At 34.9% G+C, this 17,820-nt stretch overlaps 2 protein-coding genes across 3 annotated transcripts; one reads left to right on the plus strand and one right to left on the minus strand.

Moving 5' to 3' along the window:
- Positions 1-147: 147 nt before the first annotated feature.
- LOC113504738 (BTB/POZ domain-containing protein KCTD3-like) lies at positions 148-12,889 on the plus strand. 2 transcript variants are annotated; one of them, XM_026887162.1, is made up of 13 exons: positions 148-373; positions 829-1,142; positions 2,856-3,021; positions 4,122-4,198; positions 4,695-4,788; positions 5,235-5,455; positions 6,114-6,326; positions 7,149-7,265; positions 7,611-7,750; positions 8,131-8,305; positions 9,153-9,261; positions 9,816-10,000; positions 10,344-12,889. In XM_026887162.1, the coding sequence occupies exons 1-13, from the start codon at positions 327-329 to the stop codon at positions 10,484-10,486; spliced, it is 2,001 nt and encodes a 666-aa protein (XP_026742963.1). In that variant the 5' UTR covers positions 148-326; the 3' UTR covers positions 10,487-12,889. The 2 variants fall into 2 exon arrangements, with proteins under 2 accessions (XP_026742963.1, XP_026742964.1); XM_026887163.1 differs by having other exon boundaries at positions 150-373; positions 9,165-9,261.
- A 412-nt stretch (positions 12,890-13,301) lies between these two features.
- On the minus strand, positions 13,302-17,595 carry LOC113504748 (CAAX prenyl protease 2-like). Its single transcript, XM_026887177.1, is given in 7 exon segments — positions 13,302-15,471; positions 15,774-15,836; positions 16,153-16,221; positions 16,684-16,804; positions 16,806-16,852; positions 17,032-17,276; positions 17,351-17,595. Coding segments are annotated over 7 exon segments (864 nt in total). The 5' UTR covers positions 17,467-17,595; the 3' UTR covers positions 13,302-15,268.
- Positions 17,596-17,820: the final 225 nt, after the last annotated feature.

Below are 17,820 nucleotides of genomic sequence, written 5' to 3' on the forward strand. Positions count from 1 at the left end.
AAAATACAAATGCCAAGGTAGAGTTGGCTTAACTGATTTCGTAAATATTGTAGTTCTGTGGATTAACTATTTAGTAAGATTCAGTTCAATAGTGTGGTAGTTCGACTAAACAGCTCCACAATGTTTTATTATTATGGCAACCGATGCCAATCAAGAAGTGTTATTTTTTACAGCTGTTTGTTGACGTTGACATCATTGTGGTTGGTTTGATACTCTTTGGTTGACAATTTGCTATCCATCGTCGAACGTAAATAAATTACTACTATGAAAATATTGTAACAACAAATTGTTTCTCGTATGGAATTGTTGTTATTCAATCATTACAAATGTCTAATTATCAAGAAATTGTGAACTTAAATGTGGGAGGTACACGGTAAGTGACAAACTGAAAAGAAAGTGTGTGATATTTATTTTTTATTCAAGTCGCTTTATATTTGGCCTAGCTTTGTAGTCTACTCGTCGACATTAAAGATTATTTGTGTAATTATCGCATTGAGAAGGTTTCATCAACTCATTATATTAAATATTTGTACGAACTGAAGCCTAGGGAACTTTACGAAACTTGAAACCTGACGATATAAAGCAATCATTGTTTATATTTTTGCCGCATTGTATTTCATAATTTTGTCAGTTTACAAGACAATAAATCTTTAAAAAAATACATATAATTTTAAAACCCTATTTTCCGCTTTGTTTTCTTAATACTTTTAATTCAAAATATTTGTAGTGGTCATTTTGACGTATTTATACAGTTTATATGTTTACATATAGAAAAATACTTAGTGCAAGTTGCACATATATTTCTAACAATACCTCCACTATTTTAAGATTCTCAACATCATGGCACACTTTAACCTGGGTTCCGGAGACTTTCTTCACTGCTCTCCTCAGTGGCAGAATACCGACAGTGCGAGACGAAAACGGCGCAATCTTTATAGACCGTGACCCAAACCTCTTTGGTCTCATATTAAACTTCCTTCGTACTAGGGATATAGATCTTGAGAATGTAAACATAAGGGCGCTGAGACATGAATGTGATTATTTTGGTATCACTCCATTGAGCAGGCGGTTGGCCTTATGTGATGAGATGAATCACTCTACATGTGGTGATGTGCTGTTCTATGGATATTTACCACCCCCATGTGAGTATAGACACTACTTTTTACTCATCTATATAGAGAATGTAAGCAAAGAAAAAGTATTATACCTTCCTAAAACCATTGTATATGTTTTGAGTTAAATTTTATTCTACTGCCAGGTGGTATTTACCCTTAACTGTCCTGATTTTATAATAAATAGTGAAGTCTCACAATTGTAATTTCCTAAACATCATATTTTTAAAGGTTAACATATTTTAACCTGTTCTGCTTTAGTTCCTGTTATATAGAACTAAATCTTTCTAGAGAAGTTGCAATAGCTCATATGAACAGGTCATTTATGGGTAAAAAATATTGTGCAACTATAGTTGCACCCACATTAAAAAGTTTTTAAGATTATAATCGATTTTTTATCATGCAGATTAATTGCATTGATACAAACTTACCCTCAACAATCAACAAAAGACTGCTCACATTCCACATATAATTCCATCTGACTCATATTTACTTACTTGCATAGTATTTGATTGATTACAATGTTAAGGCAGATACAGACATACATTTCGAAAGGCGAGAGGCATGCATGGCGGTTAGAGATTAACATTATTGTGTCTTTGGAGTTCAAACATTCAATCACATCGTAAATGTGGATTGTCCTACGCGAAGATCGCGTTGCGCTCATCTCATCCATAGTCGTAGTACCCGGCCAATAAATAAATATGCAGACAAGTAATGTAAAACTTGCAATGAACACCATTGGCTAAGCAGTCTTAGGCTGAATTCGTGATTATGTAGAGCAGACAAAGGTGTTTTGTTTTTAGTAATTAACTCTGTTTAATTGTACATCTAGGTCAATACACCTATGAACTTAGATAAAATTATGCTTAGTAATTTTGTTGTTATCTGTGAGTAATCAATTAAGATATTTTAATGTATATGAAAACATAAACATTAAAGTGATTAAATTGATTAGGCTAAATGTTCTTAGATTCAACAGAGTGTTGAGATATAAATTTGCCTAAATAGCTAATATAGGTAGATCATGATTGAGAAAGGTATAATACTAAAATAAGAAAGTTTTTATAGTAACTTTCGTGAGGATAATTCATATTACGTCTTCTAATATATAAAATTCCCGTGTCACGGTGTTAGTTACCGTACTCCTCCGAAACGGTTCGACCGATTCTTATGAAATTTTGTATACATATTGGATAGGACTGAGAATAGAACAACATCTATTTTTCATTCCCCTAAGTGACAAGGGTTGCCCACACTAAAATTTTTATTTTTATTTTTTGGACGAATTTTTTTGTTTTTACTTTTTTATAATGTAGCATTAAAAAATACATCCAACTAGATACAATTTATTCGGCAAAACAACGTTTGCTGGGTCAGCTAGTTTAATTATAAATAGGAGATGTTTATAATTTATTTCGAATTTTAACCTTTGTTTTGGTGTTACTAGTAAGTTAAAGTGTTATTCAATGTCAATATACTTAAAATATCTGCATTAATGATTTGTATGCAACTTTTTTGGAATCTATCTATAGAGAATTACACATCAATATGGTCTGTATTCTAGGGCAATAAAATTCATTTTCATAATTTCTTATTTTCTCATTGACCGTACAGTCAATTACATGTTTCTAATCATTACATAAGCTGATCAAGGCAATACTACTGAGTTTGTGGTAGGCCAGGTAGGCCTACGGTTCATACAGCTATGATTCCAATCACTGACCTGCACACATTTCGCAGTGAACACGGCGTTGCCAAACGGCAGCACTGCACGGAACGGCAACAGCTGTTCTCGGAAGAACTCGACGGCTTCCAACACAGATGTGGCGGCTAACAGAACACACTCTAGGAACTCGTCATTGGATCTTCGCACTGTTGGCAGGATACCTTCACAGGATCAGTTGAGGTTTGTAATAAATTGAAACATTTGAGAGATTTTGAATATTAGTCTTTAATATCGGGCTTTAAAGTCGAAGTTTTAAAATCACAACGATACAAAGTCATGAAATTGTTCTTGTAGGTGCAGTCGCTAGTTTTAGCGGATTTGATTAGTGTTTACAATAATTTTCGCTCACCGTAACTTGACCATCCTACACAATGTTTTGGTTCATCTAGCTTCTGGTACCTATAGCTACATCGAAGGATTTACTCGACTTCTTTAGCGAGTGTGTCGGCAAAACAGCATAAAAACCAACCTCATTTTGAGGCAGTTGGATAAAAAGCCTGTGTTAATCCAGAGCTACAGCTATATCAAATTTCATCATAAATACACCAACAAGCTTTTCATTAAAGCATAAGACTAAAATGGAATATACCCCAGCATTTTATTGTAATCTTATTTCAGGCGATACTATGTCTTTGTCAGACGCTCTTTGTTATAACATTTTACTCACAGTTCTATTGTTCAAAGTAGGTATCTTGTAAATTAATCACGTTGGACATATGATTTCCTAGACAATACAGCATTGTGTCTTTACCCTGTAGACTTGTTTTAATGCTATTGAATACCAGATAGATAGAGTTCTAAGTATGAAGTTGAATTTGCCAAATACGATAAAAAAAAATGTAATTAGAATTAGTTCCATGTATGCATCCGCCTCAAACACACAAAACGTGTTTTTATTCCATATAAAATAAAATAAAATCTTTGAATTAAAAAAAAATCTGATTAAGTATTTTAAAAGATATGGACGCTAAATATAGCAATTCTTCATTTTAAAATTTAGCTTTATAAAACAGTACGATATAGGTCGTAACAAAACATTATACACTAGGTATATTTTCCAACCAATATTTTTAAAGACCTGTACCTACTAAAATATATCTTATAAGTTTTTTCTTATCAAAAAAACATAACCATTTATAATTCCCAAGCAATACCCTATATACATCCTATTTTATCCAAATAGATTCCTATTTTCAATCAAACCCAAACCTATTAGACATCCAGACAACAATCTCATCCCATCACAAATATGCAAAACTAATTGCTTGTACAATTCGCAGCCGATGCGGCCGGGGTCACTCGAGAGCGGCCTCGTTAGGCAACGCAGACTGCCACAAGGGACATCGACCGCCAGACAGTACGTATCAATTAATGTTTAGTAGATAGTTACTGATTAGTCACAGTACGATTGTACATTCAAGATACATATTAACGTACATCTATAAATGTTTGGGAACATGAAACAAGGTGATGATTCTCGAATCCAGCAGAAAAAGGACCCTCTGCCGAATGTTTCTGATTTAAGTGTTAAAATAGACACAAGTTTTATTGACTACACATGACTGTCATCAATCGTTTTTCTTTGTCATGTTTTTTATGTAAATCGCCAAAACTACTATTCTGGATCTATTCTAGATCTGATACTGTAGTTCTTCCTCTGTAGATGACTACTGTACTGTTAACTTCATCATCATCATCATCAGTCCATATTTGTCCAATGATCGACACAGGCATCCCCAATTGCCACGCCATCGAAATCTATCGTCGGCACTGTAAACTTAAACAAGCAAAAATCTGCAAGACTTCTATTTTCTTACTTAGCCATGATACTAAATAACATTCCATCTTTCCAGTGAGTTCATGGTCTGACAGTATGAAAGTACAAATTATCAAAGCGCATCACAACTGGGTGGCTGTCGCTTATACACACTTCGTTACTGGTTATAGGTATGTACAACTTTATCTCTTTACATTTGCATGTTTCATTCATTACCCATATAATGTATGTCAATGCTATCGCAAATTCAGTTACAGTTTTGTTCAATATAACATGAAAATGTGAAAAGAAATATTACGATCCGTTTACCTCAATAACGTTTCAAAATCTATAGGTTCACTAGGTCGATACATTAAAATTTGACATCTAAATAGGGTATTTACAAAAAAAACTGTCATCCAAAAATATTGAATACGTAATTTACATTGATCTCATTATTAAACCGTTAGCAAGACTAAAACTGTATGGGTCTAGTGACGTCACTTGCGAGTAAAAACTGTACTTGTAAGTGACGTCACATGCGATATTACTTCACTGTATCTCCTTCATTTTTTATGAGATAAGAGCAAAAAAACGTATTTAAATGTTAATTGTTTCTGCAACTCCATAATTTCAGATTGACAGACTCCTGCGGCTGGTACGTAGTATTCCAATCGCCTGTCCAGGACTCAGTGATAGAACGAATAGCCTTGAATGCTAAGACGGGTGGTGGTGGTGGTACATCGAGCGGGAACAGTACTACTGGCACTGACGTCATGCTGGGCATAGCCAGCGGTGCTCACGTGAGGCTGTGGGCGTTCTCAACACATAGCGAACCTGTGAGACGGACCTTAGTTGGTGAGTAATATTGGTAGAGCATCATGAGCCCATATTCGTCTACAGCTTGACATAGGCCTCCACAAGTGCCCATGGCATATTGGTAGATATGTTGAACAGAATTGTATGGGGGCTAGGGGCATTTGAAGCCACCACTTCGCTGAGTCGAGTGGTGGTGTCTAGCACAACCAGTACCTAGCATCATATTGAGTATCGCGAGCTCATATTAGACTGGCTTTGTGTGTTATGCCCGTCTAATATGAGTGACTTTGTTATGCTAAGTTTATACAGTTTTATCTAATTGTTTTTTTTATTTAGTGCGATACATTTACGAACACCTATCTTTATTTTGACTTTATTCTACATATTTGAATCAGTTTGATAGATAAAATGTAGTCAAAACAGAGTGACGTGATGGTAGATCCTATCAAAAAACCTCTAGCATCATTGTAGCTTATCATATGAATGCTAATTATTTTGCAAACATCATATCAAAAGTTTTCTTTTAAAAAATTGTTATCACACCGTACTACATAATTAAGCTATCAATCAGTCAACTGAGCCTATAATGATCCACTATACAAAGGCCTCCCTCAATTTATGACTAAGCATCCTAAATTAAGCCTTACTCGTATCAAAATAAAACTCATATTTCCTTACACACATCTATAATCCCCAGGTACATTCAACCTCGGCGTTAGAGTTGAACACCTCCTCTTCGTTGGCCCTCAACTGGTGGCTCTAAGCGGGGCCGGCAGTAGAAGTAAAGCCGGCGTCTGGCACACGAGCACACAACACTGGCAGACGCAGGACGTCGCGCACCTGACCACGTATGATACTGCGGGGTCGTTCTTACTGCTCGGTACCGCGACGGGAGCTATTAATTATATTGGTAAGTTGAGAATAATGAGCCTTATTCTAACAGGCGCATTGGAGTTATTATTATGTATTTTACGGTTTGAAATGTTTCCACTTCAAGACTTGAAGAAGTCAGCACAAACCAGCTTAAAGGTATTTTATATATTCTAGGGATGATGACTAGGTGTTAAAAGTATTGTAAGGTATAGTAAGTTTCTGCCTGTATCTGAACAAATAAAAGCTGACAAATATTAATTGCTTTAAAGTTTAGGATTCTGGGCTTGTGGCGTAAAGGCTTCGTAAAATGTATACACAGACGTGACATCACGCCTAATTTCCATTTACTGTTATTTAAATGAATTTACGTTTGCGTGACAAATAACTATAACTACCATATTTGAGAGTTACTTTGCCTCTGCCTCTTGGTTCCATTTAAGAGCACTCAGTCTCGTTGTTGTATACGATCGTATTTTTCATAATCATGTTTTAGTATTCAAACCCGATGGTTCAGATAAGCAATCGTTTCTTGCTAACTTGATACATGATTGACATTATTCATGCTTTGATTATGAATTATTAATATGTATTACAATATAACCAATGATATCATCACTACATAATGCGAAAGTATATGATATATGCGTGTTAATGTATGTTTTTTTACCTCTTCGTGCCCAAACGCCTGAACCATGTCTATAAAATTTACTTTTATCCGATTTCGTTTAAGGAGAGTTATCTTTCTGCAGCTATAACCGGCTTCGGACGGGCAGAACAGCTACTAAAATAACTTGTTTAAATTAATCTATATACTTTTATATCTGTATAGGTTTTAAACTCGAGCTCTTTATTTCATCAGATATGCAAAAGTTCCCGTTACGCATGAAAGACAATGATCTGCTCGTGACCCAACTGTACAAGGATCCGAATCAGGAGCCCATCACAGCTATATCTGTTTATCTGACGCCGAAAACAAGTAAGTTGAAGTCTAGTCTTTGTTTTACTGGCCTGTTGGTCTAGTGGTGAGTAGACCTGACTGCTATACCGGACGTGGGCTCTATTCTCACCCAAGACAATTGTTTGTGTGATGAGCGCGAAAGCATTTTTGTTCTATATTATGTACCATGTAGAAATATATTAGCATGTCTATCACTGTGTAGTACTCATAATACAAGCTTTGCTTAGTTTGAGAATAGATGGCGTTTAGTGAAAGGTGTAAAAAATATATATTTGGCAGTAGTATAGTATAATTTTTCACATATTTGTAAGGTCGAATTTACGATCTTATTTATAAATTTTAAATATGTGTTACTATGTTCAGATTTGTGTGGCAACTGGATCGAGATAGCATACGGCACTCGCTGTGGATCCGTGCGCGTCATAGTGCAGCATCCTGAGACAGTGGGGCACGGACCGCAACTGTTCCAGACCTTTACCGTACATCAGAGTCCTATAACTAAGGTATTATTACAATAGGCATTATAAATAATAAAACTTTTGACGCCAAGCTGTTGAAAATGAACTGCAACTGCCAAACTGGATTATCGGTTCAAATTGTATGTATTTGTTTAGTAATTTACTTTTGATTATACTAGATGGCGTTGTGCAGTGACACTCAACATAATGTTTAACAATTTTCCCGTGAGTCAATTGTGAACATTTCTATTGTTTAACTATTGTGTCTATGGGGGGCAGCGAAGTGTTTAAACTTAAATAAATTAGGTAATTTCTATCTAGTTACGAAAATCTTTTTCGTATTCTACTAACTTTTATCTGTCTCAGTAAAACTCCAAATTGACAAATTTTTTTTTATCAAAGATATATATATGTTCTGTCCCTAGGTGTCTCTATCGGAGAACCACCTAGTGTCGGTGTGCAGCGAGTACAACCACGTGCGCACATGGCGCGTGACCCGCTTCCGCGGCATGATCTCCACGCAGCCCGGCACCACGCCCAAGGCCGCCTTCAAGGTGCTGGCGCTGGAGGCGCCCACCGCGCAGCCGCATAACGACTGTGGTGAGTACACTATTACGAACGAAACACTCATGTCGGCTATCACATACCACCCGTTTTTATTTAGCGATAAGACTGCCATTGAAAGAAAGGGAGCATTAAAATTAAGCATAACATTTACAAAAACGTGTACCCTGCAGTGGCACTAAAAAAAGGCATCAGTTCAGCATTAATGCCAGGCAACTGGTGCCTGGCGCTGATTTTCAAGTGAGCCTTAGTGTTGAGTCACGGATGTCACCCAGTTCCATATATATTAAATAAATATATACATGATTAACGAAAAATAATAATAAAAAACATAAAATAACAACAACTAATAGTGAACCACTCTAATTACAATACATACAAAAATAAATAAAATATCAACAAAAAAGATCGGAAGACAAAGAAACAGGTTTTACTGGAAGTATATCGAGCCACCCACATTTCATCACACACCATCAGTGCTATAATTAACAGTTTTAATTCAATTATAAATATTCACATTGTACCCTAACACTGTATGTATTAAGAATCACTGCTGTCAAGAATATTGTAATCTATTCTATTCTGTTGTTTTTAACTATTTAGTCCAGTAAGAAGTTGTTTTTAGTATAAAAGGAAATTTGAAGCTCAAATATGTTTATATGATAGCGGAATAGTTGGAATTGTAGTGAGTATCAAATATTATATTTTACTTCACCACTTATTTTCAATAAAGGTATTTCTTCCCAATCATAAAAGTACGAAATATTTACATAAGAGTACAATCAAAATCTTGAATTTTTGGAAAATATACATTTACTTATTTACGGCATACAGTTTATATTTCATGTGTAATAATAAGTGTAGTGATGATGACTTTATGAAGATATTGTTGCAGGACCGTATGGCGAACAGGACGAGGAACAGATATTCATTCAGAAAGTTGTTCCCGACACGGATACGTTATACGTACGACTTGCGTCTAATGGGAAAAGGTAATACATTATTTCACTTATTCATTGGTCTAGCCATTTCCCAACTATGTTGGACCAAGGAGCGACTGCCTATCTGACCTCCTCAACCCAGTTACCTGGGTAACACGATACCCCTTGGTTAGACTGGTTGTCAGACTTTTCAAGCTTCTGACTACCTGTAACGACTGTCAAAGATGTAGGAATAACAGCTGGGACCCACAATTTAACGTGCCTTCCGAAACACGGAGGAACTCGTTATGACAAAGATGGTCCCCATCTACGGACCAACCGCGTCAAGCGTAGCTTAACCTGTAGTCGTTTCACTTATGCGTTTATAGCTTAGAAACGAGCTCCTCGGCAAGATTGTGTGTATCTAATAAAATAAAAATTCTTGTAAACTTTCGTTGTTCTGCGAACACAAAACATAAAGAAACAGCTGTCATCAAACTCCTTTATTAAACGTGATGCTACACAATCAAGTCGCAATCGTTTTCTTGTATTTTTTGTTTTATTTTTTAGTGAGAATTAATCGCTAACCGTTCTACACCGAATAAAGCATGTCCTCCTCCCCACAGAGTGTGTACGATCCGTTCGGTGGACGGGTCGGCGGTGTCCTGCTTCGTGGTGGCGGAGTGCGAGGGCGCGCTGCGGCCGCGCCGCCTACTGTTCTGCGGACACCGCTCCGGGGCCACGCAGATGTGGGACCTCACCGCGCCCATCGACAAGGCTGTTAAACCGCCAACTGTAGCTGGGACTGCAGGTACCATATTAATAGATGGAATTTAATTTTGGTTGGTCATTTCGGTGGCCATGTGAAATATTGGTATCAATATGTCAATTGATTTTCACTTTTGTAATGATAAATACAAGGGTACAAAATATGTAATTTTGTAATCCTCTGTCTTAACTTGTTTTATGCGGAGGCTGCGGGAAGAGTCCATTTACAAAAATTGCTTAAAATCGACAAAAAATTGTTCGGACTAGGTTCTCTAGAAAATAGAACATTCTATATCCTAAAATTAAATTATTCTCCTCGTATTTTTAGTATGTGATCAACTTACTTTTATATTATCTGCCTTACCAAGCACCTTTGTGTCCCACAGCGGTAGAAGTCGAGGAGTCCCCCGTCCCCGACGGCGGCCCGTCCCCGGACGAGCTGGTCCGGCTGCTGTCGGCGTGCGACCTGGACGCGGCGCCGGCGCCCCCGCTGCCGCACTCCCCCAACCGCCCGCTGCAGGCGCCATGAACCCCGCTCTGCCCAGCCCTGCGCTGGTTCTACTCGTTGGTCGTCAACGCGTGATACGACCACTACCATAAGCGCGCTCTACACTCGCGGCGCGAAAAGCCGCGAAACGCGTGTGTGTATGGATTCGCGCGCACGCTTCGCACCGTTCCCGTTCGTTGCGGGGAATCGCGGCGTGAATTCACAGCAAGCATCGCGAGCGAGTGTAGGGCGCGCTTTATACGAACGGCACTGACTAAATGGTCTCATGCTGTCTTCTTCTTTGTCAAGAGGTGTGAGACAGACAACATTAGAATAGTGTCGTTCTTGAATACACGTATGGTCGACGTGTTTTGATTTCAGAAGATGTATAATTTACCACAATTTTAGACTATTGGGACTAGACTATGTAAGGGAATTTACCCTATAACAGTGCAATGAACTATCTAACAGTGAAGTGAAACGCAGGTTTCCTTTTACATATAAGAAACAAAAGGCTTCTATGGAATAGTGATAAAGGTTACTTATTCGTATTGTTGATGATTTGTGCACAACTACATCCAAATATTATGCATTCTATCAACTGTTATCTTACAATTCTTTAATACAACAAAAACTTACAATTGAAAGTTGGTAGTAAAGTCTGTTGTGCAAGCACATGTGTGTAATATAAACAGATAATGCATGAAAAATTATACATCTTTCTGACATAAGACACCTCCATTCACGCGTCTAGTATTTGAAAATGCTTTCAATGTTATATTTAAAGCGGTGATAGATAGTTGTAATTATTATTATAAATGATTGCATTATATCAAAGTAATATTTGACCAGTTTAGAGCAAAAGTAATCAACTAGTATTATAATTTCAAAGAACATTAGTGTTTTATGGCAACACTTAAAAACGTTAAGCTTGAATAGATTTTAAATTGCCTTAGATTAATGATATATGAGGTTTGTCTGTATTGGTTCATACAAAATAAATGTATTTATGTAACTCATTGAAAATAAAACTTTCACCATGGTTGAGTACGTCTTAATATTTGCTAATGTTCTTTGAAGCTAATAAATTATTGCCAATTTATGCCTTAATCGTACACTCAGAATATATGACGTATTTGTGTCTATATAGGAAATTATGTAACTTGTTATTACATTAGAATAAATTACTGCAATTTTATACTTCAAGCGTCCGCCTATACATTTTTCTCATAATTATCATCGCAAATAAATTTTATGATGGATTTTGCTATGGAATTAATATAGTTGATGTGATTAGAAATGATAGGGATTATAGATGGCAGCACTGTAACTGCGAGAGACTGGGAAATACACTACGACTGTTGTTTCAACACATAAACGCTTACTGTAACCTATTATAGCAGGTTTTTTGTCTTTGGGGAAGCGAGACGAAACGCACACTGGGCTTAGCGGCATCTCGCTTCCTCTATCACTAAAACTCGTAACACCGGCACTGTTCACTAGGAATATATAATGAAACACTTGTTTTAGTTCGTGAGTTGACTGCTTTAACTTTAAATAACTCTAATATTACAGGGTTTATAGAAATGGTATAGTGCTCGCAGTCAATGCACTAGGTACCTACCGGGCTACCGCATACAATTCGCAAAAAATAACCGAAGGAAAAGCCCTAAATGTCTTGGAAGTTTATTTAAAACTGTCTTTTTTCACGACATGATGTCAAGTACTTTGCTCCAAATTTTAGACGGTACTAAAAGTACCTAGTGCAATTACTGCTATGAAACAGTGAGAAATGAAACCTTAAGTCTCGAATGTCAGCGATACATATTTATATTAAGGTTTTATTACATGTCCTTTTTCTATATGAATGTCGAGTGTTAGAAGGCGTGTAAGACTGATTTGATTCAGAAGCTCAATAACGATCAAATTCAATATTCTCTTGAATTCTTTATTTTTGAAAAATAATGTTTTGTATATTTAAGTATAATGATTTTATGTTAAAACGTGTATATGTTACTGGGAAAATTAAATTAGATATGTGATGAATTTTATGCAATCGTTTCTCGTTAGTTTAACACTTGGTGTATGTAAAATATTTATATCAAATGCATTTAATTACGGAGTGTTAATTATGTACTGTACAGGCAAATATACATTTTGCTTTTTTTTTTTATTGAACTGTTTACTTTTTTAAATAAATGCCGTGTCACGTGTAATAAGGAATAATATTACTTAGATACTGTCAAATCCTAAAATTTTCAGGATAAGGAGAAAAGATATTACTTTTTTAAGTGAAAATGTATATTTGCCTATTAAATTTTATATTTGTGCGTCTTTAATCGAGTGTATGCTATTTATATTGTAAAATAGATTGAAATTAGAGTTGTTCCTAGATATTACAAAATTATGTATATATGAAGTAAATAAAATATTATTTACATATAACGCTTGGTTATTATTTGATCGACAATCCTTTTTCCAATAGCAGACGCCAGGGTCTATCGCTTTAAAAGCATAATTAATTATGAAGTCCTAATTAATTTCCAGTGTCGCGTTCTTCACAATTCAAGTCATTTGCTAAAGACTTGTTATCCGTGAAGCACGAAAACGCTTGTCCTAAACGGGGATCGAGACCACGACAAGTGGCGCACTGGATTTGAGGTGGCAATCACTCGGCTACCCACCCGTGCAGTCTTCAGTCTCTAGGAACTGTGCCATACAATCTAATTTGTGGTTGATGGAGAAACAGACGTCATGGATCGAAGATTTGCATGGCATCGCTTAATAAGGCACATGATCCTTCAAAAGTGAAAAGAAATACTTTCCAGGAAGATATTTAAAAATAATAACAAAATCATAATCATCATGTATTTTATTCCATGACAAGTAATATCGTTGTTTCACAAACATACTCACATCACAAATCATTATAATTAGTATTAAAAATAAAAACAATACATCAATTGACTAGTGAGGCAATATGTTGCAATGTACCCATGCGTGCAAACCCTGTCTAAATTATTATTTTTACGTATTTACAGTAACATGAAACATATGGCACAAAAAAGAAAACTTTTATTTCACCACTTCCGCAATATTTTAATCGATAAAAGAAATTTCGAGAGATTTCAAGTTTAATGTAATTTTGAAACTACAAAATAGTGGTGGTAGGACCAGGCAGAAGTGGTGAAACAATTTAAAATATCAAAATTAACGCTTAAAACAGACAAACATTGCATAAAAATTTCGATCAAATCACATCAGATTACCATATATTATTTAACTAATTACAATAGAAATAAGACACTACACAGTCCAACGGCGGCGTTATTACATATCTGTCATAGTAAAATTTTAAGACAGTTTAACATGTCAAGAGCGAGTCGGACTAGCGAAACTGAGGGTTTCGGCTAAATAGGCTAAGGAAAAACAAAATAGCAAAAAAATCAGTAGACCATCACATTTATGACCGTCCAAATCGGTGCTCAACATTGATTTTTATTTTGTTAAATTTCAAAAATCTAGCTATAAGGTACCTGCAGCCTGTTGAATGCGGCCAGGCAGCGAAGACTTTATAAGATTTTGCATTTATCAAATTGCCAATTTGTCTTCCGGTATTGCAATTCAATGATCCCGGTTTACTATTATTCTGCAAAATATGTAATACAGCCGCGAACCGATGGAAAGTTGACTGCGACAATTGGGAGTACCAAATAAGTATTTCAAAAACACTTTAAAGATTAAATCACACTAGTGTAGTGTCTACATCTGCTTTAAATTTAAATTAATATTGTGCTTGTACTTGTTACACGTTGCAATACTGTAAAACATTATGAAATTAACAAGGTTTTTTCAAATGATTTAGACGCTTTTTAGTGGAATAAGCAGCTTAAAATAAATAGTGATTTGGCTTCAATACAGATTATAAGAAATATCGCTTTAATACTTAAGCTTACCACGACAAATATAAGGTATACACACGAACAAAGACCTTTTGATCATAAACTTTTGACAATTCAAAGCAAGTGTAGACACAAACGCATAACAGTAAAGCATTACAATTATAATTATCATTCATTATTATCTCCGTCATAAGATTAGTAGAATTAGGATATCTAACTATTTTTTATAAGTCTACTGAGGGTCTACCCAGACCTCAAAAAATTAAAATGTTGGTACCGTGGAAGAAAGACACCACTATACGCTATATATTGCGCCATCTCACTTCTACAATGGCAACAGTCTTACTTTAAGAGGAAGTAGACCCTTTGATTAGAATTCTGAGGTAAACTTATGTATAGTGATGAGCAATACTGCAGTGTTACTATTTAATAACAATAATATTTTACACTGGTAATACTGTTCTACAGATAAATACACCACTAGGGCAAATGAATGAAATCCACATTTCTATATGAGCAACTTGGTGTAACTTACCTTTAGAAGCACAGTCATAGCATAAAAGTATTTATTCATTAAATTAATGAGATATATTTGGTGACTACATGGAATAAAGTAACTACTGTCAAAGTGAACCTACAAACTAGCCGTGAACTGTTAATGATGGGTCATTAATTAATGTCAAAACTACTCTCAAACTACACAAAAAACTTGTATAATGAAATGCAATTTGTGAAAAGCGAAATCCAACTCTCATAAATTACACTGTGGGTTAAGTCTTTTAGGCGTTTAATTATAGAATCAGCCACTAATACGAACAACATACACAATTGGGCCATTGTAGACCTTATTTTGTATGTGTTATAGTATTTATTTATGTAGCAGATCTCCAAGCTGTTTACTATTGGTATTTTAACGAGCGATTCAGGTTTCCCAATGTAATCTGTTATCGTATATATCAGGATTAGTTAGTGGAGTGAGCAGAAGACACCAGAGTCCGAATCCTAGTAAGAAGTTAAATACAATTAATACCCGTTGGAGGGGCGCGAACTCAGTTATTTCAGCGAAGTTCGGGAAGCCCATGTGATTGCAGAACATGTGAGCAACTAGCGGAGCGACGAAGTGTCCTGGGAAAGAGATTTATTCACATCTACAATATACAATGTGGAAATAACAAAAAACTTTACCGAAAAACCGATACCAGGTTTGGGAAAAAGTACCTTTCATTAAAAATAAAATCAAAGGCGTAATAGTGATAATTGATCTTTTTTCGATTTGTATCGACTGATTGATCATAATAGTGGCGATGATTTATTAAGATGACCTAAAATAATTTGCTAATTATGCCAAAGTATTTAATATTTATAGAAGGATAGTGTATTGTTTATGAACATATTTTTTGTCTCAATTAATTAAAAATCTTACTCACCTGTCCTTACAAATAAATATGCTGAATAAGCTCCAAATAAAGTAGTGTATGTAAACTGGAATGCTGAAAAAATAAAGTTATTTTTATACTATTCTAATAAGAATTCACATCAATTAATTATCAACTGGGTTGTCATTCTACTGTAGGACTTAATAAAATTTAATAAAAACCTTCTTAGTGTAGCATACTCTATGGTAGTAATTTAAAAAATATATAGAATAGCCTTCTACATTTATCAAGATACATGCATTTTGCTGATGCAATATCAGTCCCAATATTAATGCATACAAGTAATAATAGTATCTTATTAATTGGCTATGAATACTGAATGGTTGCCAAAATTGTTTTATAATCTAAAATATCTATTAAAAGAACTTACTTGATATCATTAAAGCTGTTTTGAATTCAAACCCAGCTTTCATCTGTTCAAACATGTGATGGAAATGAGCTGAAAAATTAATAAAATAATTAAGCATATTTCTAATGAAAAAAAAAACATACACCATGTAAGGTTGTTAGAGTTCTATTCAATTTAAAAAGCACATCTTTGAAACACCCTGTAGCTAGATATGAAACACTTAAAAATATCAACATCTGTGCAGAGATTTTTTGTTACATTGTGAAAGGCTTAAGATATTGAATTTAGGTCAAACTGATAACAGATACGGATAACAACAGATTTATTTTTAAATCATTTTTTTTATGTATCAGCAACTGCTACATACATTTTATTATTTAGCTAAGTAATGATTACTATTATTATAGTAATCACACTAACTGCTTAATGTAAGTTTCTAGCAATTTGGAGAATTAGCTCAGTCTATTAATGATGATAGCAGTTTGTAAAGAAAATTGGCATTAATTATGTAACACCCTATAGTCAGTAGTTTTATCTCATGACAATACTCACCAACACCAAAAAGTAATGGTCCTACAAATACTGCAGTCATGGGTTCTAAGCATTGCAACAGAAGAGGTATCATACAAGCTCTGAACACCCACTCCTCACTCAACGGGGCCATGAAATGGTTTCCGCACCCACACCAAATCTTGCCAACTGGATAACCAGTATATGGGTTCTATGTGAAGAAAAGAAATCCTCATTAAATTGTGTTGTTTGTGGTATAATTTATATAGCAGTACACTAATACAAATAGTTTATATTATACATAAAAAGTAAAATAAATTAAAGTAATTGTCTATTGTTTTGTCAGTAATTGAATTATGAATATTCATATAACATTAAAATATATATCACCTGCATACAGTTTCCATATTCCAGACAGAAATTGCATAGTCAATGGTCCCAAAAATAGAATAGCAGTCAAAAACAGAGGCGCAAAAATAGCTGGAACAACCCCAGACCAACGCAGTCCCAACTGTTCATACAAATTTCCTTTACTCAAGGTTTCCCCAGTGAAAAAACATTGTACGAAAAATGGTGCCAATAACATCATAACAGACACACTGAAAAACCTTCTCTTAATAGTAGACGGATGATCTCTGAAAATAAAGTACAGATTAATATGGATATGATTTGTTTAACTTTAAACGTAAAATAAATTATTGTAATTTACCTGCTCAACGTAGACCTCCACACATATAAACTAGCAACATATGAAAATGTTAGAAAAATACATGCCAAAATGGATAAACTACATTGATTTACGTCAAACAACTCTGTGAAAGACATCTTAAATAGAAAAAGCACAAGCACAATATTAGCACAAATTACATAAATAAAATATTGAAAAATAGGAATTCAAAACAGCTTCAGCTTCCAAGACATTATATTTCTGACATTCTTTTTTTTCATGTTTGGTTGTGTCAGGCAGACGGTGTTTCCAGCTTAAAGTTATTTTTTTATATTATTTGCTTTATTCATTTCCACATTCAGTAAGAACATTTTAATGCCCACTTATAATTTATTAATTTAAATGCTAACTTTGTAATATGTGATTGTTTGCAAAAAAAATAACAATCAATCACTTTACCCCACAGTAATTTACGAGCAGCGAAGTACTTTTGTACTTCTATCATCGTGCAA

This window comes from Trichoplusia ni, chromosome 23, assembly GCF_003590095.1.
Source record: "Trichoplusia ni isolate ovarian cell line Hi5 chromosome 23, tn1, whole genome shotgun sequence".
Taxonomy (NCBI): Eukaryota; Metazoa; Arthropoda; class Insecta; order Lepidoptera; family Noctuidae; genus Trichoplusia; species Trichoplusia ni.

Excerpts from the sequence above, each read along its gene's own strand:
- LOC113504738 (XM_026887162.1), top strand. The coding sequence starts at position 327 with ATGTCTAATTATCAAGAAATTGTGAACTTAAATGTGGGAGGTACACG. Across the intron at positions 5,456-6,113 it reads TGTGAGACGGACCTTAGTTG|GTACATTCAACCTCGGCGTT; the intron begins GTGAGTAATATT and ends TATAATCCCCAG. Across the intron at positions 8,306-9,152 it reads GCAGCCGCATAACGACTGTG|ATATTGTTGCAGGACCGTAT; the intron begins GTGAGTACACTA and ends GACTTTATGAAG.